The sequence below is a fragment of the Pan paniscus genome, chromosome 5, assembly GCF_029289425.2.
Source record: "Pan paniscus chromosome 5, NHGRI_mPanPan1-v2.0_pri, whole genome shotgun sequence".
Taxonomy (NCBI): Eukaryota; Metazoa; Chordata; class Mammalia; order Primates; family Hominidae; genus Pan; species Pan paniscus.
Window position 1 is genome coordinate 120447635 of NC_073254.2, and position 26398 is coordinate 120474032.

At 37.4% G+C, this 26398-nt stretch overlaps 1 protein-coding gene across 1 annotated transcript in view; it reads right to left on the bottom strand.

Moving 5' to 3' along the window:
- SIM1 (SIM bHLH transcription factor 1) overlaps nucleotides 1-26398 on the bottom strand; it is a 75373-nt gene that overhangs the window by 16191 nt on the left and 32784 nt on the right. The window contains exon 10 of the mRNA XM_063605418.1: nucleotides 15045-15213. Coding sequence (XP_063461488.1) covers nucleotides 15045-15213 — 169 coding nt within the window. The remainder of the gene's footprint in view (nucleotides 1-15044; nucleotides 15214-26398) is intronic.

A 26398-nucleotide genomic window follows, 5' to 3' on the forward strand; every position in this document is an offset into this window, starting at 1 on the left:
TATACATGTAAATTCTCTGATATATTTCATGAAGTAGAAACATGGGAAGTTTTAAAAATATGCCTCAAATGTGGTTTGAAATGTCATAGGCCTTCTCTTAATCCACCCCACCCCCCAAAAAAAGTTACAAAAATGTTCCTGGGATTTGGTTCACTCATTTTTCTCACAGAAAAGTAACCATAGTCCACATCTCATTAGCTGTCAGGGTGATGTGCAGCTGGAAGGGAATCAGCACGCAGGACCCAGGGCTGAGTTTCCTTCAGTGTAACTCTATAAGGAATCTCCTATAGGATTCCATATGGAGAGAGTTGTTCCCAAACCATGAAATCTACAATCCATCCCTTTTGTAAATCCAAAGGTGATGTCTTAAAGACTTGCAAGCATTTTCATTGCACTGAATATTTTAATCAGGTAACAATAAATTAGAATAAGTATTTAATTAAGTCCTTTATGTCATGGCATCCACGGCTGTAAATGATTAAGTATATCCCAACTTGCATAGATAATGTAGAAATAGTTCTAGCCCACTGGGTAAAATCCTGGATTTCCAGAACCAGTAGCAGTAATTTTAATTTAAAGTAGCCCATCTTTCATGATGGGCTTCAGGCATGTGCCAGAATCACTTTGATCCTTTCACTGATGCTCTGACTCACTCTCTGATTTTTCATATGTAAGTGGCAGATTAAATGGGTTTGAATTAGATGGGTACAGGTGGTGCCACCTGCTCCAACCCCTTGTGGCAGCTTTGTTTGGTCTTCTACTGCTTTATTCTGTGTTTGGACAAAGCATGGACTGCCCAAGCTGTTCTTGGGAGTGTCCTAGAACTAGGCCAGCAGATTGTCAGGCATATTACCAACCTTCTGCAGGCTGAAAGAGGAGGTCTATCAGATTTGTAATTTTGTAAAAAGAAATTGAAGCTTAAAGGCCTTCCACCAAGTTGAGCAACTGTGAATGGAAGGATAAGTCTACCTTTTCTTCTTCTAAGTCAAGTACAGTAAAAATGAGGAAAACTAAAATAATATAAACTATATTAAACAATATATATCAGATGTATATTATATTATATTATATAATAATATAAACTATATTAAACAATATACATCAGAACCTTTGCCTCAAGCTTTACTGCAGTATAATTGACTACTAAATTGTATACATTTATGGTATACAGCACCATAAATTTAATGTATGTATACATTGTGCAATGAATACCACAAACAAGTTTGTTAACACATTCATCACCTCACATCGTTACCTTTTGTGTGCATGTGGTGTGAAAACTTAAGATTATTCTTAGCAACTTTCAAGTGTAAAATACAATATTATTAACTATAGTCACCATGCTCTACATTAGATCCCCAGAACACATCCATCTTATAACTGGAAGTTTGTACCCTTTTGATCAACGTCTCCTCATTTCCCCCACCCCCCAAGCCCTGACAACTATCATTCTCTATGAGTTTGACTTTTTTAGATTCTACATATAAGTGAAATCATGCAGCATTCATCTTTCTTTATGTGGCTTATTTCACTTAGCATGATTATCCATTTTTTTGCAAATGGCAGAATTTCCTTCTTTTGTGGCTGAATAATATTTCATTGTATATATATACTTTTTAATCCATTCATACAGTATTCCATATATAAGTGAAATCATACAGTATTCGTCTTTCTCTATCTGGCTTATTTCACTTAGCAGGTTCGTTTACTTTGTTGCAAATGGCAGAATTTCCTTCTTTTGTGGCTGAATAATATTTCACTGTACATAGATACATTTTTTAATCCACTCATTCATCAGTGAACATTTAGGTTGTTTCCATGTCTTCATTTTGAATAACACTGCAATGAACATGGGAGTGCAGACATCTCAACATACTGATTTTTTTTTCCTTCAGGTATATAAGAAGTGAAGTTGCTGAATCATATCATAGTTCTATTTTTAATTTTTTGAAGAACTTTCCTACCATTTTCCATAATGGCTGTACCAATTTACATTCCACTAACTGCCTGGGTTTCCCTTTTCTGCACATCTTTGTCAACACTTACCTTTTGTCTTTTTAAATAATAGCCATTCTAACAGGTACAAGGTGATATCTCATTGAGGCTTTGATTTGCATTTCTCTGATGATTAGTGATGTTGAGCACATTTTCATGTACATGTTGGCCATTTGTATGCCTTCTTCAGGAAAAGGTCTATTCAGGTCCTTTGCTCATTTTTAATCAAATATTTCCTTCTTCTTTTCTTTCTTTTTTCTGCTTTTCTCTTTTGTTTATTTTGCTATTGAGTTGTACAAGTTCCTTATATGTTTGTGATATTAACTCTTCATCAGATACATGATTTGCAAATATTTTCTCTCACTCCAAAGGCTGCATTTTCATTATATTGTTTCTTTTGCTATGCAGCTTTTTAGTTTGATGTACTCCCACTGATTTATTTTTGCTTTTGTTGTCAGTGCTTTTGGTGTCATGTCTGAAACATCATTATCAAGACCTATGTCAAGGAGCGTTTTCCCTATGTTTTTTTCTAGAAACTTTATAGTTTCAGGCCTTACATTTAGGTTTTTAATCCATTCAAGTTAATTTCATTCTTTGTATGTAGATATCTGGTTTTCCCAGCACAATTTATTGAAAAAACTCTTTTCCCCATTTTGCATTCTTGGCATCTTTGTCAAATAATAGTTGATCATATATTTGTGGGTTTATTTCTGGGGTCTCTATTCTCTTCCACTGGGGTATATGTCTGTTTTAAAGCTGGTACTGTTATTGTATGGATTATTATAGCTCTGTATAATAATATTGTTTGAAGCCTGGAAGTGTGATGCATTCATCTTTGTTCTTCTTTCTCAAGAGGTGCTTTGGATATTCGGGATCTTTTTTGGTCCTATATGAATTTGAGAATTTTTTTTCTATTTCTCTCTTTTCTTATTCCTGGTCTTAGAGGGAAAGTTTTCAGCTTTTCACCATTGAGTATAACGGTAGCCTGCCCTATATTAACTTTATTATGTTGTGTTACATTTATTCTATACTAATTTGTTGAGAGTTTTTATCATGAAAGGATGCTGAATTTTATCAAATGCTTTTTCAGCATGTATTGAGATGATCACATGATTTTTATCCTTCATTCAGTTAATGTGGTATATAACATTTATTGATTTGTGGATGGAACCAACCTTGCATCCCAGGGATAAATCCCACTTGATCATGGTGTATGATCCTTTCAATATGTTGTTCAATTTTGTTTGCTAGTAATTTGTTGAGAATTTGGGTGTCTGTGTTCACCAGGGTTACTGACATGTCATTTTCTTTTCTTGTGGTGTCCTTTTTGGCTTCAGTATCAGGGTAATGTTGGCCTTGTAAAATGAGTTTGGAAATGTTTCTTCTTCAATTTTTTGGAAGAGTTTGAGAAAGATTAGCATTAATTATTTAAGTGTTTGGTAGAATTCACCAGCGAAGTCATCTGATATTAGACTTTGTTTTGTTTGGGAGGGTTTTGATGATTGATTTAATCTCCTTACACATTATTGATGTGTTCAGATTTTCTTTTTTTTTACATACTTTAAGTTTTAGGGAAGTTTTAGGGTACATGTGCACAACGTGCAGGTTAGTTACATATGTATACATGTAGCCATGTTGGTGTGCTGCACCCATTAACTTGTCATTTAACATTAGGTATGATGTGTTCAGATTTTCTGTGCCTTAATGATTCAGTCTTGGTAGGCTGTATGTTCTGGAAATTTATCCAGAAGAGTAAGTTATCCAATTTGTTAGCATATAATTGTTCATAGGGGTCTCTTGTAATCATTGATATTTCTGTAGTATCAGCTATAATATTTCCTCTTCCATTTATAATTTTTTATTTCTGTCCCCTATCATTTTTTTGGTTAGAAAGCTAAAGATTTGTCAATTATGTTGATCTTCTCAAAAAACCAACTCTTACTTCTGTTTATCTTTTCTATTGTTTTCTATTCTCTATTTCATTTACTCCTGCTCCAATCTTTATTAATTCCTTCCTTCTGCTAAACTTCAGTCTAATTTGTTCTTTACCTTATAGTTCCTTTAGGTGTAAAGTTAAGTTATATGAAATCTTTATTTTTTTCTTAATGTGAGTGTTTATACACTTTCCTATTAAAACTGCTTTTGCTGCAACCCAGACATTTTTATATGATGTGTTCCCATTTTCATTCATCTCAAGATATTTTTTATTTCTTTTTTTATTTATTCTCTGATTCATTGGTTGTTCAGGAGTTTGTTAATTTCCATGAAATTGCAAATTTTTCAATTTTCCTCCTGTTATTGTTAGCTTCATAAAACTGTAGTCAGAAAAGATACTTGATATAAGTCCAACCTTCTTGAATTTATTAAGACTTGATTTGTGGACTAACATATGACCTATCTGGAAAATGTTCTGCATGAGCTTGAGAAAAATGTATATTCTGCATCAGAACCTTGACCTTATGGAAAAACAAAGCAATTCCATGCACTATAATACTACAAGAGAGTTTCCTAAAAAATCTGAAAGAAGGAAGAATTAAAGAAATCTATATTTCTCACCTAAAGATATCCAAATTCAACTTCATTAACTCTAGAAGGGTCAAATCCCACCATATACTGCCAAATGAGGCATTGCTCTCTTTAAATTTACTCTTTAGTTTTAATAATATTTTATTCTATAGATTTTGTTAAAATAAATTTCCCTAGATACATTTTGATAGTAGATTCAGCCATTCTCCTCCTCTCTTCTTATAAGCTGGGGAGCGGAATCACAAATTGCAGCATCACTTCCATTAAGCCAGAAGCAGAGGCTTCCCATTTGATTTAGTACAGTTGCTCCACCCGCTGCCTGATTTCTTTTTTGACACTAACTCTTCCCCAGATCCAAACCACACTACACTATGGAATTGTGACATGCTGAACATAAATTATGACATATATCCAGGAATCTGTAAGGATGAGAGACAGAGCTGCAGCTGGGCTTTGATGGGTGGATAGGATTTGAGGAGCAAGTTATCCTCAGGCAGAGTAAACAGACTCTAGCTAAAGTGGAGTGCTGACATGGGGGCAGGGTTGGCAGGTGGACTGGAGTGGGTAGAGTGAGGCAGGCAATGGGCCAGACTGTCAAGATTGGATGTCATACTCTAACCAATGAGGTGGCTCTGTAGGTATTTAAGCAGATAAAGTAAGGCATAATGAATATCATATTTCAGGAATCTTATCCTGGCAGGAATGATCAGAGACCAAAAGAACAATAAAGAGGCAGATGAAGTTCTCTAAATGTGATGTCCTCTTCCAGAGAGCCTGGAACCAGACAAAGACAGTGAGGAGGGAACAAGAGTCAAGAAACATTATGAAGGAACATGACCCTCACAAGGCCTTTTATGTCCAGAATATCAAAAACTGAGCCAAACAAACAGAAAATAGTTTAAGATACTTTCCCTTTATTGTGGAGAAAATCTATCTTTCATAAGCATAACACTATTAAAGATGTAGAACAAAAAATGTATATAAACTATTAGAAGAAGAATAAGAATGTAATCTGGAAAGAGACTAGTTATCATGAGAACTGAGCCCTGGAACTAGGGCTGAGCCCATAAACAAACATGGGTAACTGAGATGGAAGATAGGGTCAAATGGCATTTCCTACACAGCCACTCAACTGCCAATGCAATTATTTTATTATCAAAACACACATACAAAGTAAATAACAGCTGTCACATATTTCCATTTTGTACTGGAGATGACAGTGAGGACATGAAGACTAGAAAGCCCAGCTCAGGACTGGAAACCCTGGAGTATGAGACAGAGAGTGCTCATTCAAAGTTTTACTCTCAAAAGAACCCTTAGATTCTACCACATCTAATTCCTCCTCAGCACTCAGGTGTTTGATTTTTATTACACAATGTGGCATTTGTCAGACCATCCCTAGGTTGTTTTGTCTCTTTACAGACGTTATACATTTCTTAGCAGCAGTATGTTCCCCTCTTCTTGGGGTTTTTATATCTCCACAGACAATTAACAAAGTGTCCACACAATTTTTAAATTTATTTATTTATTCATTCATTCCATTATCATTTAGTGAGTAAATACATGGATGCTGGGGAATGGAGGGGGAGGGAGGTGGATATGAAAAAGACATGTCATTACTTTCAAAGAGATTATAGTCCAAGAGAGGAGATATGACATGTCTAGAAGGCAGATTATTCTAAATAGGGGTCCAAAGGAGAAATATAACTCAGCAATATTTTATGAAAGAGGTGGCACTCAATCTGGACCTTAAGCAGAATTTTGAAAAATAGGGGCAATGCATGCAGAAATAAATGCATAAGCACAATCATGGGGGCAGAAAAAGACAAGGCATTCACCGAAGAGTGAGTAGGCCAGTCTACCTAGATCACAAAGTTCAGGTAGGGGACCAACAAGAGAGAATGCGGGGAAGGTTATTTAGGGCCCAATTATAAATGACCTTGAGGAACAGCTAGGGCAGTGGTGGGTCTCCAAGCACTAACATGATCAGTGGTCTCTGATCATGGTCTGGGAGACATGGCAGACTGGGGAGGAAAATTTTCCAAAATAGGGAGAAAATTAAGATGCTGTTACAATCATCCAGGCTGAGGGACCTCCCAAGACACGGGCAATGGGGGAAAGAAGATCAAATGGGTGAAAGCATAGAAAATCTCATCTTGGGCTGGGCATGGTAGCTTGCGCCTGTTATCCCAGCACTTTGGGAGGCCGAAGCGGGTGGATCACCTGAGGTCATGAGTTCGAGACCAGCCTGGCTAACATGGCGAAACGCCGTCTCTACTAAAAATACAAAAATTAGCCAGCCGTGGTGGTGGGCGCCTGTAATCCCAGATACTAGGGAGACTGAGGCAGGAGAATTGCTTGAACCCGGGAGGCAGAGTTTACAGTGAGCCGAGACAGTGCCACTGTACTCGAGGCTGGGTGACAGAGCAAGACTCTGTCTCAGAAAAAAAGAAAGAAAAAAAGAAAGAAAGAAAGAAAGAAAGAAAGAAAAGAAAAGAAAAGAAAAAGAAAGGGAGAAAGAGAGAGAGAACGAAGGAAGGACGGACGGACGGAAGGAAGGAAAGTCACAGCTGGGTGTTGAGAGTGATCATGAGTCTGGTCCTTGAAGGGGCCCCCAAGCTACACCAGAAGTTTATTAACTGTCATCTTGCAGCCCCTCTGCAAATCTTGTAAACAGGGATAAACCCAATCCTGCTGATAACTCCCCTTAACATGTGAGCTCTCTAAGCCTAGGGGCTATTGGTTCTCTCACTATCTGCTCCCAACTCCTGTCTCCAGATCATTGCTGGAAGGGCAGGTCAACTCCCAACACATACCACCACCACCACAGATACCACACTGACACCACCACGTTCCTTTATCTCATTACATCCTACATGTGTTTTAAAGATGTTTACATTTTAATCTTCCCCATTGAATCCATAAGCTCTCTGGGGTGAGGACGGTATCCTCAGGACTTAACACGTCTCATCACTCTCCTGCTTCTTTCCCCATCTACCCCATCACCTTGGTGGGAATCATCCATCCATTCACTCATGCACTCACTCAATATCTGCTAAGGACCTCTAGGTGGCCAAGGCAATCTGGTTACCACGGGCAACATCTCCTATCCTCATGAATCTTATCTTTACTGCCCCAAAATTTCTTCCTTTTAGCATGTCGTTGTTGCTAGGTCTAATTTCACCTTCCTCATTTATGCCACTTTTTCTCATTTTTTCTTCTTATTGTTCTTTTCTTATTCAATAATTCCTGCTGCCTTACTTAGAAAACTAATGCGACTAAATCTAGCCATCCATTTACTTAATTTTTGTGAGATTTGTCATCTTTAAATTCTCACTATTAGGAATGCATTCTAAATGCCATGTATCAGTGTGTATTATGATGTTATGATAGTAAACATCAATAAAATATTATACCTAAGATACATACCCACTTAAGTAAACAAACAAAAAGGTATACAATCCTATATCTGATTCCATGTACCTACTTTATCTACCATAAATATCTGTTTTATACTGTTGTGCTCCAAAGCAAGGTAAAGGCCAAATAAGTTCTCTATAATGGCTTAGATAAACTGCACTGGAAACAACCACTTTTGCCTATCCCTACTGTTAGTTCCCTTCCACCTCTTTACCCTTCTGCACACTGTCTCCTAAAATGTTCCCTTTCTCTATGCTCCTTTACCATGCATATTCACTCAGCAAGATTGTGTGTCCTTCATAGCAGACTTCACTATAACCTATTTGAAATAAGGCACTCTGGTTCCTCCTGAGACCCAGGATAGAAAAACAGGATAGTGACAAATACATTTGGGGTTATAAGGAAGTTAATTAATGGAGAATAGTATGAACAGAATGTGATTTCATAAAGCAATCATGGAGAAACCCTGTTTGTAAAAAGGGATGGATGGGCAGAAGCCAACAGTCCCTGGACACCACTGTCTGCCCCTTGCCTCAGTCATATGCCAAGAGAATAAAAGGGCAGAAATTGTGGCCTTGAGGCCCTATGACCAACGACATCTTATAATTCCTCTCTAACAGGTTAGCTTTGCCTCCCCAACTAGACCCTAGTCGCTTAAGAATTCACCTATATTACTTTATTGCACATCATAGTATTTAACTAAATGCAAGAGTTAGTAAAAACCAAACTACAGAGGCCTCACCCCACTGAGTAAAATGTTTTCTAAAATAATAATCTGAGATTCATTTATGAAAACCATCTAAAAAGATTATAAAGGTCTACTCTAATAATCTCCTAAAATTTCAGCAGGAGAGGAAGACTAATCTCAAATTTATCCATGGACGGGAAATACAAATAAACCTATCTAATATAAGACTTTCTAGGAAGATAACCTAAATTTTTCTGGCAAAATGCATTAAAAATTTTTGTTGTTAATGGTCAAGGATTACACATTTGGGTGTTACATATAAAACATGAAATGAAGGAATAGCTATACCAATAGAAGTGCTATGTATAAAGGGATAACTATGCTTAAGAAATTATTGACCCTTCTGATATCTGTGACTTAAAAAGTCAGTCTCTCAGCATAGTAGTCACTGGTATATTTTTGAGACCAGAGAAAACCTTTGCAAAGGAAGAGTTTCTACCTTCACCAAAAGGAAGCCAGATTGCTGGCAGTGAAAATTAAGAGGGTTCTGTGGGATTATTTAAGGTAACAGATGTGGAATAAAATCTGCAAGTGTTACAGTGTGTCTGTAGCAAGTGATTAAATACTTTCAGATTTCAGAAGCATACAGTCTTCTGTAGGCACTGTTACTACTGAATTATATAGTGTATTGGTTATTACTGACTAGGGAAAAGGCAAGAGGAGGGCAGGATGACACGATAAAACAGGATGGCACACACTTTCTGTAACAAATGTAACTACAAACATGCCAGTGAGAAGTTTAAAAGGAAACTCTGGAATGAGGAGGCAATTTATTCATGATGGACATGACGAAACCATGGCAAGATAACATCCAACTGGTGTTAATGTAGCTATATCTAGTTTTATTAAAATAGACAGAAAATATTGCAGCAATTTCTAGCAGATAAAGTCTTTGAAATAAATTCTATAAACTCAGTTTTTCTAATTCAGCAGAACTATGAAAAATACATTGCTATTTTCATAAGCATAACAAATGTCATAATAATAAAATACAACTGTCATAATGGTAAGATTGCCACCATACAGCAGCACAGTAGCTATGGGCAGAATCTTTGGAAATTAACTGTAATATTTCTTACAATTTTTCCAAAACCATTCAAAACAATTTTATTTTGACCTCTCCTGTCCCAAGTAATACCTTTGTAACTGAGTCATTCATTAAGTGGCCATAATATAATCAAGTCTAAAATCATTCCTAAGGGTATCTCATACCAGAAAGGGACCTAAAGTTTCATCTATTAATGCAGACAAACTGAGTGGTGGTTGACAGAGCAGGAGCACCATCATCTCGTACAAACACCGCCACTTTAAGTTCCAGCTCCTTTTCTAGCCTTATGCATTTCAAGGAAATCACTTTCCTTCTAACTACAAGCAGCCAGAAAGAGCAGACAGTAAAATACAGATAAGACAGCTTGGGCACAGAAGGAGGTGGTGGGAAAGTCTCTTGGGTAACTGCCAAACTTTACCCTCATACAATGGGCCCCAGTAAAACAGGGGGCCTTAATAAGCACATTCCTTTTCCTTCAGGTTCACTAAGATAGGGAAGCTAAAAGCAGACTCAGGGGGATGCCTGCAGCTGCATGAAGATGTATGGGAACAGACATACAACTCTCCCTCCCAGATAAGCACAACAAAGAGATACAGAAGCAGTCCAATCCCCTAATAAACTCTCTCACCCTGAATCCTTAAAAACTCTTAGTCTGTAAGACAGTGTGGCTCTGACCTAACTCAGCCAGAAGTCCCTCTCAGGTTCATTTTCTAAAATAAACCTGTCCTTGTTGACTGGAGAGCCACCCTTCATGTTTCTCTCCTCTTTCTTTAATTCTTACAGTGGTAGCAAATTACAATTTGTGCATGTCTTGCATATTAGTATAAGGGTGCCTAAATAATTCCAAAAAGCAGTGTTACTGTCAGCCATTTGTTAGGTATCTGTTAGAAATCTAGATATGCCTAATACATATTAGAGCAAAAAGCCTAATGAATAATAGTGATAGAATCATTAAACCACCATTTATGTAAGTAGCTAAAGAGGCACAAGACATTAACCTATGAGTCCAATTTTGCTTTTGCTCTGGAAACTGCCTCTTGAAAATTTTGATGAGAATTTGCATGCCAAAAATATGTAAATATGTAGATAACAAAAAAGACTGTCACCTTATTTTTGAAAAAATGGACAGAAATATTTAAAATTAAGTACAATTAAAAGCTTTATCATTTAGTCACTAAAAAGGAATTTATTTTGCAGCTATTAACACAGAAAGGAAAATCTGATATGTGTGTCAATAACTACTAAAAGTAAGCTTTAAAAGTATAATTTCCAACTAAATCCATAATGATCAGAATATATTTATGACAAGAAAAGATACAAGCAACAAAGGATAAAACATTCTATCCATTCTTCCTCTACAGTCCCTTTTATTTCAGGAGAGAACTTTAGCTTAGATCTTCATAGACTCATGCCAGACTATTAAAATTTGTCCCCTAAATAGTTTTCCTTGCTTCAATCACATTAATCCTCTCATTTCTTGTTCAAAACCTTTACTAGTTCTCAAAAAAAACAAACTCTAAACTCTTTGGCCTAGCATATAGTTGGTATCAATCTATGTTTCCAAACATACCACTTCTTCTTTGCTCTCATTAAAAGACACCAACCCTCCTCCACTCCACCTCCAGACCCAATCACATTAACAATTTATTCCTGCATTTCCTCATAATCTTAGGCTTCCTGAAGTCCCCTCTCCTCTCCCTTATGCCCATATACCTGATTTCTACCCTCGACGCCAGGTCTTTCACAACACTTTCCTCAGCTAGGCCAGAGTCCATATTGCTTACACCACCAGCAATGTCCTTTGTATACACCATCTCCTAGACAATAGTTATTCTAGTATATAATTTATGACTTCATCTGTACTGCAAAACTTAAGGATATTTCTTTTACCACTTCCTTATAGTCTAGCACTTTTTAATCCAACCCCTAACTCCCAACTATTTTGATGGCCAGAGAAGTATCTTTTTAATGCAGGTGTTCAGCTAGCATCTGTTAAGTCAAAAACACATAATAGCAATGATGCGTGAAAATTAGAAGTGAATTATTCCTTAACAATATACAAACAATTTGGACCAGATAAGATTTTTGAGAAGCTAATTTAAAAAAAAATTTGAGAATTTAGAATCCAAGATGGAGGACTTCTAAGTTGCTTCTTCCAACAGAAACGGTGATGAGTTTGCCCTGGACAACATGCTTTTCCAGTGTGCCCCAGAGGAAACTCTCAGCCTATGATAATTCACTGTAAATGCCTGCTCACTTCTCTGTCTATACCACCAAGGATAGCGTGTTCCATTTCTGATCTCTAGGTTATCAACAACCCATGCAGTAGGAACTCACCAATGATTGATTTAGCACCATGATTATCTAAACACAATTAAAGAATAACTTTAACTAGGCACATAAATGTTAAGTAAACTTAATTTACGACTGTGCAATTTCAAACGAGACGTATGGTTGAAATTCTAAGGACTAGTTTATATAAGAATTAACCACAATAACAAATACACAAACTTCAAGATAAATCTTATGTGGACATATGTGTGTGCATGTGCATTTCATAGGACATTTCTAGAAGAAAGAACAATTTTGGAGAGAAAAAATGAAAAATGGGCACTTGGGAGGCTGACGCAGGAGGATGGCTTGAAGCCAGGAGTTCAAGACCAGCCTGGGCAACAAAGTGAGACTCCCATGTCTACAAAAAATAAAAAAAAAAAATTTTAAATTAATGGGGCACATTGTTGTGTGCCTGTAGTACCAGCTACTTAGAAAGCTGATACTACAGGGAAGTATTGCTTGAGCCTAGGAGTTTGAGGCTGCAGTGAGCTAGGATCTTGCCACTGCACTCCAGCCTGGGCAGCAGACTGAGACCCTGTCTCCAAAAATAAATAAATAAATAAATAAAATAAAAAATTAAAAAAGAAAATTTTCTACTTTCTACTCATCTGTGTTCCTTTTCTTTAAATCATAGAATGTGTATAACTTTCCAGTTAACTCCTTTCTGCCCACCCTCACCACATGGAAGGGGTAGTCTAATGGTAGTTATAACATTTAGCATCCTGTTAGAGTGAACTAATAGAAATGTTAGATGTTAAGAGCTGAGTATGAAAGAAAACAAAGACTAGACAGTGAGGATTTGGGGGTCCAATAGGGAGATTTTATTTTTGTGGTTTAATTTCTATATAACAATAGACAAACTCCTACTTAGTACCTCCTAATTTAAATTCTTCTTTCATCTATGTGTCCAACACATCTATATATTAAAGGAGAGAACTACCCAAAGCCATAATCCATCTTTCCAAGCAGTAAAAATAAACCATAAAACTCTCTTGCCAAGGTACAAGATGGCAATAAGAAAAGCTTCTCATTAGATGTTCCATAAAAAGAAGCAGCTCCTGGCCAGGCATGGTGGCTGATGTCTGTAATCCCAGACTTTGGGAGGCTGAGGCGAGCAGATTGCCTAAGGTCGGGAGTTCAAGGCCAGCCTGGCCAGCATGGTGAAACTCCATCTCTACTAAAAATACAAAAATTAGATGGGCGTGGTGGCAGCGCCTGTAATCCCAGCTACTCAGGAAGCTAAGGCAGGAGAATTGTTTGAACCCAGGAGGCAGAGGTTGTGGTGAGCCGAGATTGCACCACTGCACTCCAGCCTGGGCAACAGTGCGAGACTCCATCTCAAAAAAGAAAAAAAAAGAAGAAGAAGAAGAAGCAGCTTCTTCTCTGCAGTGACTTTGACTAAAATATATATTTTATAAGTTAAGTGCTCAGTACTTATAATGGAAGTTGTACACTGAAAAACATCTGGGCATCACACATCTACTCTCCTTTCTTTTGCCAAAGTAAAGAAACCTGATCTTCTGTGGAAGACCATGTGACATAAGTCTCTTAGAGGCAGAGACCATGTTGTGCTCATCTTCATACACCAAGCCACTAAAATAATCTAGCAAATAGTAGCCTCTTAGTGACCACTGGTTCAGTGAACAACATTTTCTCAAATAGCATACACTTACAGATATCAACAGAATAACATAACTCTGACAAATAAGAAAACAATAGTTTCTATACCTACTGGATTGTCATTTTTACTTACAAAATATATTTAAAAATAAATGACAAAGGCCACCTTGATGAATAAGTGACTCAGAAACCAGTTTGTTTTTGTTTTTGTTTTTGTTTTTTTGAGATAGAGTCTCACTGTCGCCCAGCCTGGAGTGCAATGGTGCGATCTTGGCTCACTGCAACCTCTGTCGCCCAGGTTCAAGCCATTCTCCAGTCTCAGCCTCCTGAGTAGCTGGGACTACAGGCACATGCCACCACACCTGGCTAATTTTTGTATTTTTAGCAGAGACAGGGTTTCACCATGTTGGCCAGGCTGGTCTTGAACTCCTGACCTCAAGTGATCCCCCACCTCGACCTCCCAAAGTGCTGGGATTACAGGCACGAGTCACCATGCCCAGCCTCCAGTTTGGTTTTATACTAGCCCAGGAAGCATTTGCTGAGCTACTCTAGTGAACTGCAGGAGGTATGACATGATGCTATTAAAAGAGAAGGTTGGAGGTGAGGTGGCCACAGGATATTGGGAGTGGGTAATTCTCAGTCCTGTCCTACTTCCTTCAGGCCAGGAGAGCTGTGTACACACCTTGACACAGTCTAGTTTATATGTCTGTGACTGAACAGAAAAATAATTTTTTTTTCTTCCAAGAACCAGGAATCCTATTTGTACCTTGCAGTGTTTCTGGAATGCTTCTTGCAGTCTCATCTTCTCTCTACCTGGCAAAGATGAGCAGAATTTGCTTTTCCTACCATTCCTGCCATCTGGAAGACCCTCTTTATTTCATTCCTTCTAGTAAATAGCCAGTCTGTGTTCAAATTGCATGGGAACATGCATCCTTGATCCTTTGCCTCCCCCTCTTAATTTTCTTCTTCTTTAGTTCCTGTCCCAAGATGCATTTTTCTACATCGAGCTCTTGTTTCCTGTATTTTGTTATGCTGGCTACATCATTCTGGTCACTCACTGGGTGGGAGGGAAATTCAGGATCAATCTCCTCAAAATCACAAAGAAGTTATAGTTCTGACAACAACCAGACTCTCATGACCTTTACATTAATGCAGTAAACCACAAAATTATTTCAAATTTTTACTAGCAGTTATTTTAAAAGGAGGCAGATAGTTTAGAGAACCTTCCAGATTTATAGAAGTTTTAGTTATTAAAACTAGATAATTAATTCCAAACAGTTTTAATACTTTCTCAACTTCAAGTTCAAACCATGTCGCCAAAAAAAGAAAGTTGCAAAACAGCAATGCACTTACCTGAGGGTATGGGGAAGTCCTGGATTTTGACTTTGAGCTGGAGAGCCGGGATTTGGCCCCCTTTCTGTTGTCAGTCATGGTGGGGGTGGAGCTGCTGGTATAGGAGAAGGCTGGTTTGGAGGCTGAGATCTGATCCAGGGAGAGCTGCAGCCCTTTGTATTCTGTGTCTCTGCAGGGTGGAAGGACAAAGCCCTTAATCAGCCACCATAGGAAATGGATTCATGCATACTCTTATCAGGAATGATAGTAATCCGAATTTGAAAAGAAGGCAAGCAAAAGTTAGCCCTATAACTAGCTTCCACAAGCACCTGGATTATTCTAGCAAGGCCTAACATTTAACTAGTGTGCTGATAATAATGTATTTTTCATTTTTTTTCGTTAAGTGGAAAATAAACACATAATTCAAATTCTCTGAACTTCTGTGAGCTCTTTGATGAGATATGAATTAAACAACCTACTCTACAGGTTTCTTATGTGGGGTGGTTATCTGATGCTACCAGATTATTGGTAGCATGTCTACCACCAATATAAGGAGAATGTCTACTTTCAGCTGTTCTAGGATCAATCATTCTGGTAAACATTCAAAGCATTTTTAAAGTTAGCTAACTAGTTTAAGCAGGATTATAAATAGTTAAAAATTCCTCTCAACAGGTTAGTTCAGTTACTTTAGGTACATTTTACCACCGTTCTTTCCATTCCTTCCTTTATTCAATAAATATTTATTGAGTTCCTAATATACACCAGACTTTGTGCTACAGGGGGATGTAAGAATAAATAAGATACCTATAAACCCTGCCCTTGTGTGGATTATAATATACGGGGAGAAGAAACAGTAAACAAATAAACATATATAATAACTGCAGACTGTGGTATGAAGCTTATCTTAGGAAGCTCATTGCAAAGGTATACTTGAGATATCTAGAGGCTGAAGATGACAGCCTTGGCCTGCCCATAGATACAACCTCTGCTGGCTTCTAGACAGCAGCGAGTCTCATCGGACTCCTCAGTTTTCATAAGAGGATATTAACCCTTTCCACTGGCAGCCAAAATAAAATGTTTTAGAGTCTTCTTTATGAAGACTCATGGGAGAATTTTCTCTCAGGTACCAGAACTCGCTGGGCTGCCCCTGGGTAATTGATTTATTTTGATCTCTTGAACACTGTGAATCATATAGCTCCTCACGTTTCCCTCTTTGCACTAAAATCAAAAGTCCCCAAGCCCTGAGTCTGATTTATAATCACTTCTAGCAAGTGTACAAAGTCCTCACGGCATGCACTTTGTGCAACAAACTCCACTGGCTTCTTTATTTTTCTTATTTTTCACTTTCTCTGATTCTCTAATGGGTTTGCCTTTTAAAATTTTTTACATGCATTTTTAATAGTCTTTGGATTGAGAAGCATATAAAACCTGATAATTTTTTTTTTAAGAGAAGTGTCTCACTCTGTCACCCAGGCTGGAGTGCAGTGGCATGATCTCAGTTCACTGCAGCCTCCACCTCTTGGGTTCAAGCGATTTTCTTGCCTCAGCCTCCCGAGTAGCTAGGATTACTGGCAGCCACCACAACACCTGGCTAATTTTTGTATTTTTAGTAGAGACAGGGGTTTGCCATGTTGGCCAGGCGGTCTCGAGCTTCTGACCTCAGGTGATCCACCCACCTTGACCTCCCAAAGTGCTGGGATTACAGGTGTAGGCCACTGCACCCGGCCTAAAACCTGATAAATTAATAAAATCATATATGTAAAAGTAACCGGCACATTCCATGGATCAGCAAATATTCATTTATCTTCTTTTCTTTGTCCCTATTGGTTCTTCTATAGCAAGATCAGGCAAAAGCAAAAATATAATTCAGTACTTGAAAATCGCTAATAGAGTAGATTTAAAGTATTTTCACCACACACACACACGCACACGCACACATAATGATGAATATATGAGGTAATGCACATGTTAATTTGATTTAGATTTTCCACAATGTATACATACATTGAAACATCATGTTGTACATCACAGATATTCATTTTTTACTTGTCAATTTAAAATGGACAAAATATAATTCAGACAAGGAGTCTCTTAAGTGAGTAAGAATAGAAACCAGCTAAAACAGCTGCAACAATATCACTGCCACCAAACACAGGGCAGTGATGTATATCAGCAAATTATGATGGCTTACTATCAAATAATCCATCCACTCAATGCAAGCTTTCTTTAAAAAAAATGTTCTTCTACATAAGCAGTAAAAATTTAGAAAGTGAACCTGCAGTTTATCTTTCAGGCTTGGGAAGTCCGATCCCATCACTGGTCTACTTTTTAGCTCTAATCAGCTCCAAGGACCATATAGACTCTGAGCACTCTGTCAGAAATGCAATATCCTCCAAAATGTGGCTCCCACTTATTTTTCTGACAATATTTCAAAATTTCCCTTCATCTACCCCTTGCTTCATCCAAACAGTTGTCCCTGAATTGACTTTAAACTCTCTTGGTTCTTCTTAACCTGTAAAACTCTTCTTAACTCCCACTTGCCTCTATGAAGCCCTTCCTGACTGCTAAAGCTATTTATTCGATACATATTTACTGAGTGTCTCTTCTGTATGGGGCCCTGTTCTGGGGGCAGGGAGACATCAATGAGCACAAGGACTAAGTTCCTACCCCTCATGAAGAAGGTACCAGGGCCAGTTCCTGAGTATTGTGGGGAAGGAACAAGAACTATCCTTTTCCACCTCTAGCCTTACTTTTCAAGTGATTATGTCTTATCTTTCTCAGTGGATTGTAAGTCCCTCGAGGACAAGAGTTAAGAGATATTTTATTATATTCCAATGGCCATTTGCACAGTATTTCACATAGAAGGAAGAGGCAGAAGACAAGGATGAAACTAAGAAAGATTGTTTTCCCCAGTGACCACTAATAACTTGCAACCCAATATCCTTTCTGCATGAGAAAAAACTCAGATGGGCTGTGAGTCCTCTGACCTACCTGCCATTAGACATCAGTGAGCCAAGTTAACTGGACTCTAACAGGAGGTAGAGCCTCCACTCTTGGGCATTTCCTGTGTCAAATGCACTTCCGTTCATTGGACAATAGTCCAGTAGACATTTAGTTCCTGCTTGACAGGATCTAGACAGACAGTAAGAATTGTGCACCCATGAAAGTTTGGCCAAATAACTTGGTAAACCCATTCCTAATGCTGCATCTCAGCCCAGGGATTTTATGGCTATAAGCAGTGAATAAACAAGGATTTATTTTTCTCTTGCACACTTTCAGACCCCACCCCCCTCCCACCCCCCGCCCAGGGTACGCATCTCACTGTTGAAAAAGTCTTACCAAAATTTTTACATGGCTTCTAATAACAGAAATACTTCAAATTAAATAGGTTTAAATAACATTTAAAACCAAGATATGGTTTTAAATTTCACATATTCACATGAAAACTGAAAAATATAAGAAGAGTTATACAAATACTCTTGATAAATTAATACAAATATCAATGCTTTGGTACACATCAAAAATACAAAAATAATCCACCAAAATTTAACGGAAGACCATGATGGCAGGTTGATTGATCAGTGGTTTAAGCTAACCTCTGCTTCTATGTATAGGCCTCAATTTCTTTTTTGTAACTCATATGGATTTGGTGAATTTTTTTATTTTGTTCTGTTGTGTTTTGTTTTGAGACAGGGTCTCACTGTCTCATCCAAGTTGGAGTGCAGTGGTGCAATCTCGGCTCACTGCAGCCTCAACCTCCCCAGCTCAAGTGATCCTCCCACCTCAGCCTCCCAAGTAGCTGGGACTACAGGCATGCACCACCATGCTCAACTGATTTTTTTTTTTTCTTTGGTAGACACGAGATCTCTCTGTGTTGCCCAGGTTGGTCTCATACTCCCAGGCTCAAGCGATCCTCCTGCCTTGACCTCCCAAAGTACTGGGATTACAGGGGTGAGCCACCATGATGAGCCTTGGATTTGGTGAAGTTTAGATGAAATATTCTGCGAAAAACTCAAAGCACAGTGCCTAGAACATAGTAAATGCTCAATAAATGTATCATATCCTACCTTCCAAACTGTGTGACAATTTTTGGCACCTGCTTTCCCCAGAACAATAGTTGCACTTTGGTAGTGATTACAATACATTTCATTATAAAAACCTTTTGCTGTATTTCTTTCCTTTCTATCCCTGATATGGTTTGGCTGTTTCCCCACCCAAATCTCAACTTGAATTGCATATCCCAGAATTCCCACATGTTGCGGGAGGGACCCAGGGGGAGGTAATTGAATCATGGGGGCCAGTCTTTCCCATACTATTCTTGTGATAGTGAATAAGTCTCATGAGATCTGATGGGTTGATCAGGGATTTCTGCTTTTGCTTCTTCCTCATTTTCTCTTGCCACTGCCATGCAAGAAGTTCCTTTTACCTCCCACCATGATTCTGAGGCCTCCCCAGACATGTGGGACTGTAAGTCCAATTAAACCTCTTTTTTTTCCCAGTCTTGGGCATGTCTTTATCAGCAGTGTGAAAACGGACTAATACAAACCTAGACCATTTAAATTTACTCTGTTACTTTTTAGCTTCTAAAATCTATTGCAGTATGGCCAGAATGCTTTTTAAGGTAAATTCTTTATTGCTAAGTTAGCAAATGGGGACCTTATGCTCACAGTCACTCTGAGAGGAATTTGGCCTTCCTGCTTCTCTGTTCAAAACTCCAACAGCTCAAAAGATGTGCTAGGATGGAAAGCGCAATAAAAAATACCCACTTAAAGCCATTTCAAATACGGTTGATGTGCTGCCAAGAGTGAATCTGAATGGCAGATTCACTAAGAACAAAGCATTTGTTTTACTTTTAGAATTCTATTAAATTGAGCGTTTCATTTGTATAGCTTTAAGGGCTAGATGCTGATGGAAATCACATTATGAGCTCCATTTTCTTCCTCCTAACCCAGACACAAATTGTCTGGCCCTACCCTCTTCCTTTCATTTGGTGAGGCACTTTCTGGTATCACATATGTCCTCAAAGTTACATGCATGCTCAGTAGAATCATGTATTTAATGCTTCCTCATGGAGTGGAACAAAATAAAATACTCAGCTGCACAGAACTTAGACTCTTAAATCAGTGTGGTAAAAAATTTGACTTCTCTGATTTTTCTAAATGAAGGACAGCACTGCTCTCCTTCTAAAGTTTTCTTGAAAAGTGCCACACAAACCCTGTTTGGGGCTCTGTAAGGTAACTTTCTCAAGGGCAGTTCATGCTGTTCTCTCAGACATGATTGGCATATGGAAAGGAACTGTGGCACATGCCATTTGACATATCCTTCAAAAGGCTACTGAGGAAAAGTTACATTTTTTTCTCCCTTCAATGATTTGTAGAGAGCTCCACACATCTTCAGGTGCCTCAGCTCTGAAAGCAGTCTGAAATGGGAAATTTGCAATCACTAGGAATTGCAGCTTGTCAATCTCACCCATATTCTCACAGACCAAAGTAATCCTCTTATTCCATTATGGGCAGTCAGAAATCATTCAATTTGCAGAATTAACCATCTGAGTCTACTTTAAACTTTATAATAGTCATGTACATATTTGAAATAACTCAAATTCCAATAGAGAAAATGGGGCCATTTTTGTATCATTGGGCTTCCTCAGCCTTCCCTTAAGCAATGCACTGTGACCACTCATGAGGCAAATGCCAACATGCCGTATGGGAAGCTCAGCGTGACACCCTTGGAAAGCCAATAGAAGGTGTCTTCACCACAAAAAGGCATTGTCAGTTCTAGAGAAATGCATTAACATTATTTCTATCATTTCAACTGGGAGAATGGCCTCCATAATACCAATAGCCAAACTAATTTACAAAGAAATGTGGAACTATTTACAATTTCAAGTGAGTTTGAATGAGTGTACAGAGAAAGCAATCAACAGTATTTTATCAGTTCTTGTTGATTCAAGATTATTTGCAAGAACTTTTCTCTTCCACCCCACCATATTCCACTTTCATTTTAGATTACTTTATTTTTGCTTCTGTCATGTCAATTTGGAGTCTGCTGGCCAATCTGGAGTTCTTTGTTGGCTTTATGTCATGTGGCAATTCTTAAAAGAGGTTGCCAGATTTCCCGATTGAGCTATTTTTTTAAACAGCTGAAGGTGATCAAATTACCAAGGAAACGTGGAAACAAAGATATACAATTGATTTGGCTCCAAAGGCGCTGATTGAAATAAGCAGAGGATTGCATTAAACCGTGATCGGATTAGGTGGGAATGACTGCGCCTTACACTAAACTTTTTAATTGGATTCTAGAGTCACTGTTACACGAAGTGTATGACCTTCTTTATATTCTGGCAGAGTTACCGCCTGGCCACTGGGTAAACCTCCGCAGCAGAGAGACCTACTTTATGTTTCATTTTCAAGTTCCTATGGAGCCCAGCAGAGAGAGCTGACAAGGAGGAATACTGCGAGGGGCTCACAGACTAAGACAATCTGCTGGGAAATTAGGCTAAGGCACCCTTGGAAATGTAATAGTCTCATACTAATAAGTGGATTTATGTTTGCTCCTTGTAGTTTTCTCCATTTGATCTGGTGATTTTAATAGTTTTCCCAAAGTCTTTGGTTTTACATAAACATACATTGCCTCTGCCTAGAAACCATCTTTCTTCTCCACTTTGAAGGTTTCATCCAACATGCTATGGAGTGGATGGCACCATAAGGGTAAGGAATGGTTCAGACACAAAGTTTGCTATCACATTGTAATTTCAAGAAGGAAAGACATGAGTGTAATCAACAGGCAAACAATAACAGCCAAAAAGTAAGGCAAAAAAATTGTGAAATGTTGATAAGATGTGGCAAAGTCAGTCAGCCTCATAACAGAGATTGTGTAATACCTTCACACCAACCCATGAAACAAGTGGAAATATAGCTAAATCCAGACCTGCCATCACACTACATCTAAATTTGTTTCCTCACCCCTCCAGGCCACAGTGATTTCTCCCAGCTCCTTCCTCTGAGTTCCTATACCATTCACTGCCTCAACCACTCATCTAGCATTTCTAATGTTCTGTCTTACAGTGTGGTGGCTTCATATCTTGATAGCCTCTTTCTAAATTCCTTCTCTTATAACAGCCTTTATTTACTGTCTAGACAGTATCTCACATAGAACAGATGCTCACTTGCAAGAGATTAACAAAATAATTATCTTTTAATAAATTTTGCTTATCTCAAATCCAAATGAATAAAAGTTCAAATACTGGTAAATATATTTATATAAATGAGAAAGAGATACCTACTAAGTAAGTGAGTTTATGTGAGAGATTCTTAAATTCTCAGATTATAATTAATAATGCGATCATTCTGAAGTTCTGTGAGGTCTTAAATTTAAAAAAAGCAAATCATGTTTTACTGTTATGCACATTAATAAAAGGTACTTATTTTTATGAATTATAATTCAGGCTCAGCATATGTGATACTTAGCCAAACTGGAATTTTAAATTAATTTCATCCTCAACCATTTATTTGGACTATTACAGTTGTATTGAACGAGTTAGAAAGATAGTGTTTTAGATGCCCAGAGAAATAACTTCTGCAAATCAATAATAAATACAATATATCTACAATAGAAAAATAAGAAAAAGATATGAACAATGCACAAATTGCTGAGAAACATTTTTTAAAGGTTTAACCTCATGAGTAAAATGAATTAAAGCAGCTATATGAATTAAAGCAGCTAACGGGTGCCTTTTTTGCTTTCAAATTAGCAAAAAATTTTAAATGACAACAAATCCAAATGAAGATAAGGTGAAATGAATGGACATTCTTATATACTACTAGTAAGACAGTAAACTGGTAGTGTTTATCAAGAGTTTTAAGAATGTTCATACCTTAAATTCAGCACACTAGTCCCCCCCTTATCCAAGGGAGTACATTCTAAGACCCCTAGTGGGTGCCTGAAATCATGGATAGTGCCAAACCCTATACCTACATTATAGGAAATGCATGTATAGGAAAATACACACACTTTATTATATACCTATAATAAAGTTTAATTTTAAAATAGGGTATTATAAGAGATTAACAATAAAAATTGGTAATAAAATAGAACAATTATAACTACATGCTGTAATTGCATGTGAACATGCTCTTTTTCCCTCTTTCTTAAAATATCTGATTGTATTGCACTCACTTATTGTTGGACTACAGTTGACCTCATATTACTGAAACCACAGAAAGCAAAACTGTGGATAAGGGGGGACTATGGTAATTCCACCTCTGGGAATATATCTTATAAAAATAATTAGAAATAAGTATCAAGGATCTGTATACAGTGCTGGGCACGGTAGCTCACGCCTGTAATCCCAGCACTTTGGGAGGCCAAGGTGGGTGGATCACTTGAGGTCAGGAGTTTGAGACCAATTTGGCCAACATGGTGAAACCCCATCTCTACAAAAAATACAAAAAATTAGCCTGGCGTGGTGGCACATGCCTGTAGTCCCAGCTACTTGAGGGGCTGAGGCAGGAGAATCGCTTGAACCCAGAGGCAGAGATTGCAGTGAGCCAATATTGCACCACTGCACTCCAGCCTGGAGGACAGAGTGAGACTCTGTCTCAAAAAAAAAAAAAAAAAAACACACTATATACAAGGGTGTTTATCACAGCATAATCTCTTCAGTTTAATTATAAATAATCAAATAAGAAGAACCAACAATAATAGAATTACTAAATTATGATATATCCATGTGATAAAATATTATGCAGTTATTATTTTGACCCTAATGACATAAAATATAACACAATAAAGTAAAAAATTATCTCTCTTTGACATGTACTGTATATGCATATTGAGAGATAATAAACTAAAACATTTAGTTAGTATTTGAAAATGCATTAAAGATGTCTTTCATCTTCTCTTTAAACATCTCTGCATTACCTTAATTTTTTCTCTAGTATGTGTGACTTTTATAATCAGCAAAATATTTCTTTTTAAAAAAACACTAATTGAGGGAAATTTCATGTACTTTCATTTCATATTAAAACTTTCTTTACATTTCCAGAATTTCTTCTTTCTGTATATTAAATTACAAAAGAGAAAGCACTAGTAAATTTCTTTTCTCAAGGTTCAGCTCCTCAGGTATACCAGCTGTAATTTTAAAATATCCACATGCTGTCTCAGTGCCTGCATGTTTCACTCACTTTCTGATCTGTTTACCACCCTTCCTACCTTATAGAATGATCTGTCTCTGAAGCCTTTCATGTGAGCTATATGACTTTCTGTTTCCTTCTTAGGAGAATATAATTTAAATTATTACCATAATTGAAAAAAAAAGAAAGTCTTGTCATGTAGTTTCTTAAAACAATTTAGTGTCATGTGGCTTATAAATGGTACATTTGTCATTGTTCAAATGAAGTAAACCCTAATGTGGGGGCCACATTTCTTGTTCTGAGGGACTTTATTATGCTCAGAAATTCATTCCATATTTAGCTACTAAAGTTTAAATATATTTGTGACTCCTTCAGGTTGAAGTTGTACATTCGACAGATCTTATATTCTTTCTGCTTCTTATTTTCTTGGAGGCTGGAGGAGGGTGTTGGTCTTTAATAGTTAGATCTGAATAAACACAAAATATGCCGCCCTTTCAAATGAGGCATATATTTAAAATTGTCAGTCTCTTCTTCCACAATCTAAACCCCTAATTGTAGCCCACTTCTAGAAAAGAATCAAATATAAAGAAAAAGTAATATTAATATCATATTAATATCAATCACATTTATATTAATACTTTTATTTTCAAAAATAGGAAATAAAATACACATATGTTATTCTGGCTGCCTCTTTTCCATTATTTCCCACCTCCCCACCCTCTGTGTCCATCCCTCTCACCAGACCCTTCACTGTCATTTATTAAGCTAATGTTTTTCAAGTGTATGTTCCCTTTAAAAGGCTTCCAATACCTAAGAAAGATAAGTAATGGAGGATCCCATTACTGAACACCTTATATTTGGTTGAGGTTCTGTTATCACAGAAACAGCTTTCCTATCTAGTTCTTAGCAAAACTGATTCCTAAACCCTAAAAGTATCCTCTGGTGGAGGGGTGAAGGGAGCATACCTCCTGTTTTCAGCTCCACACAAACTCCAGGAACAAAAAAAAATACCTGTAATAATAAAATAATTTTCCACAACACTGGGAAATTTAGACCCCATACCCAAGGCCACAGAGTCCCCAAATTCCCCACAGGATCTCACATGGGGAGACCCCATAAGGCCAAACCTCACAGCACAGTTGGAAGCTCTGCCCTTTTCTGTACAACACAAAGACACTGGCATTTCTGTAGATTATAGGAAAATAGAGCCTCAGATTCTGAACTCCCCAGGAAATGACACCGCAAAAAATGATGGCATGATGCAATGTTTTCAAATGCACAAATCTTCATTTGTTTAACTTAAATATTTTAAAATATGTCCTATAACATTTATTCTTGATTAAACCTCTTCTAGATAGTTAATCATTAATGGTTTCTTTACAGTTGCTGTGCAAACAGTTCATTCATACCTATGACATATCAAATCTCATAGACATGTTCTTTAATTGGATTCATTTATTTCTAATCTCCTTAAAGCCCTTACTACTGTAATGCTTGGCTAAATATACATTAAACTCTATTATTTAAATGACTAAAATAAATTTGAGATTTATTTTATGAATAAAAATTCACAATTCAACAAATGTCCTACCATTATTAGTAGTAGTATTCTGTGCTTCAGTATTCAGACATTATTTTAAATTGCCTGGTAGATAAGTTGTGTTTAAACAAAATAAGTTCTGAGTATTTGCTAGAGATTTTGGATTGCCCACTAAAACACCAAAATTTTCATTGTCTCTATCCTTGAAGTCAGAGAACTTGTATAATACTACACAGAATACATAGTAAACAACAGAGCCCATTACCAAACACAGAATAGGCAGCAGCAGCCGGTTTTTATGATTTATAGGGCTTGAGAAAGTTCCCTGGCCATGATGAAGATGTCTCAATAGTGGTCCAATAGCTGATGCTTAAAATTCGTTTATTCATATTTTAATCTATTTGTCTTAAGCCGATGGCCCAGAAAGAGATAATAGTAGGGCTGGATGAGTGATGGCTCATTCATTGGCCAAAGTGGGAGGATTGCTTGAGGCCAGGAGTTCAAGAACAGCCTTGACAACATAGCAAGACCCCATCTCTACAAAAAATAAAAAACAATTAGCCAGATATAGTGGTGCACATCTGTAATCCTAGCTACATGAGAGGCTGAGGCAGGAAGATTGATTGAGCCCAGCATTTTGAGGCTGCAGTGAACTATGATCATGCCATTGCACTCCAGCCTGGGTGACAGAGTAACACACT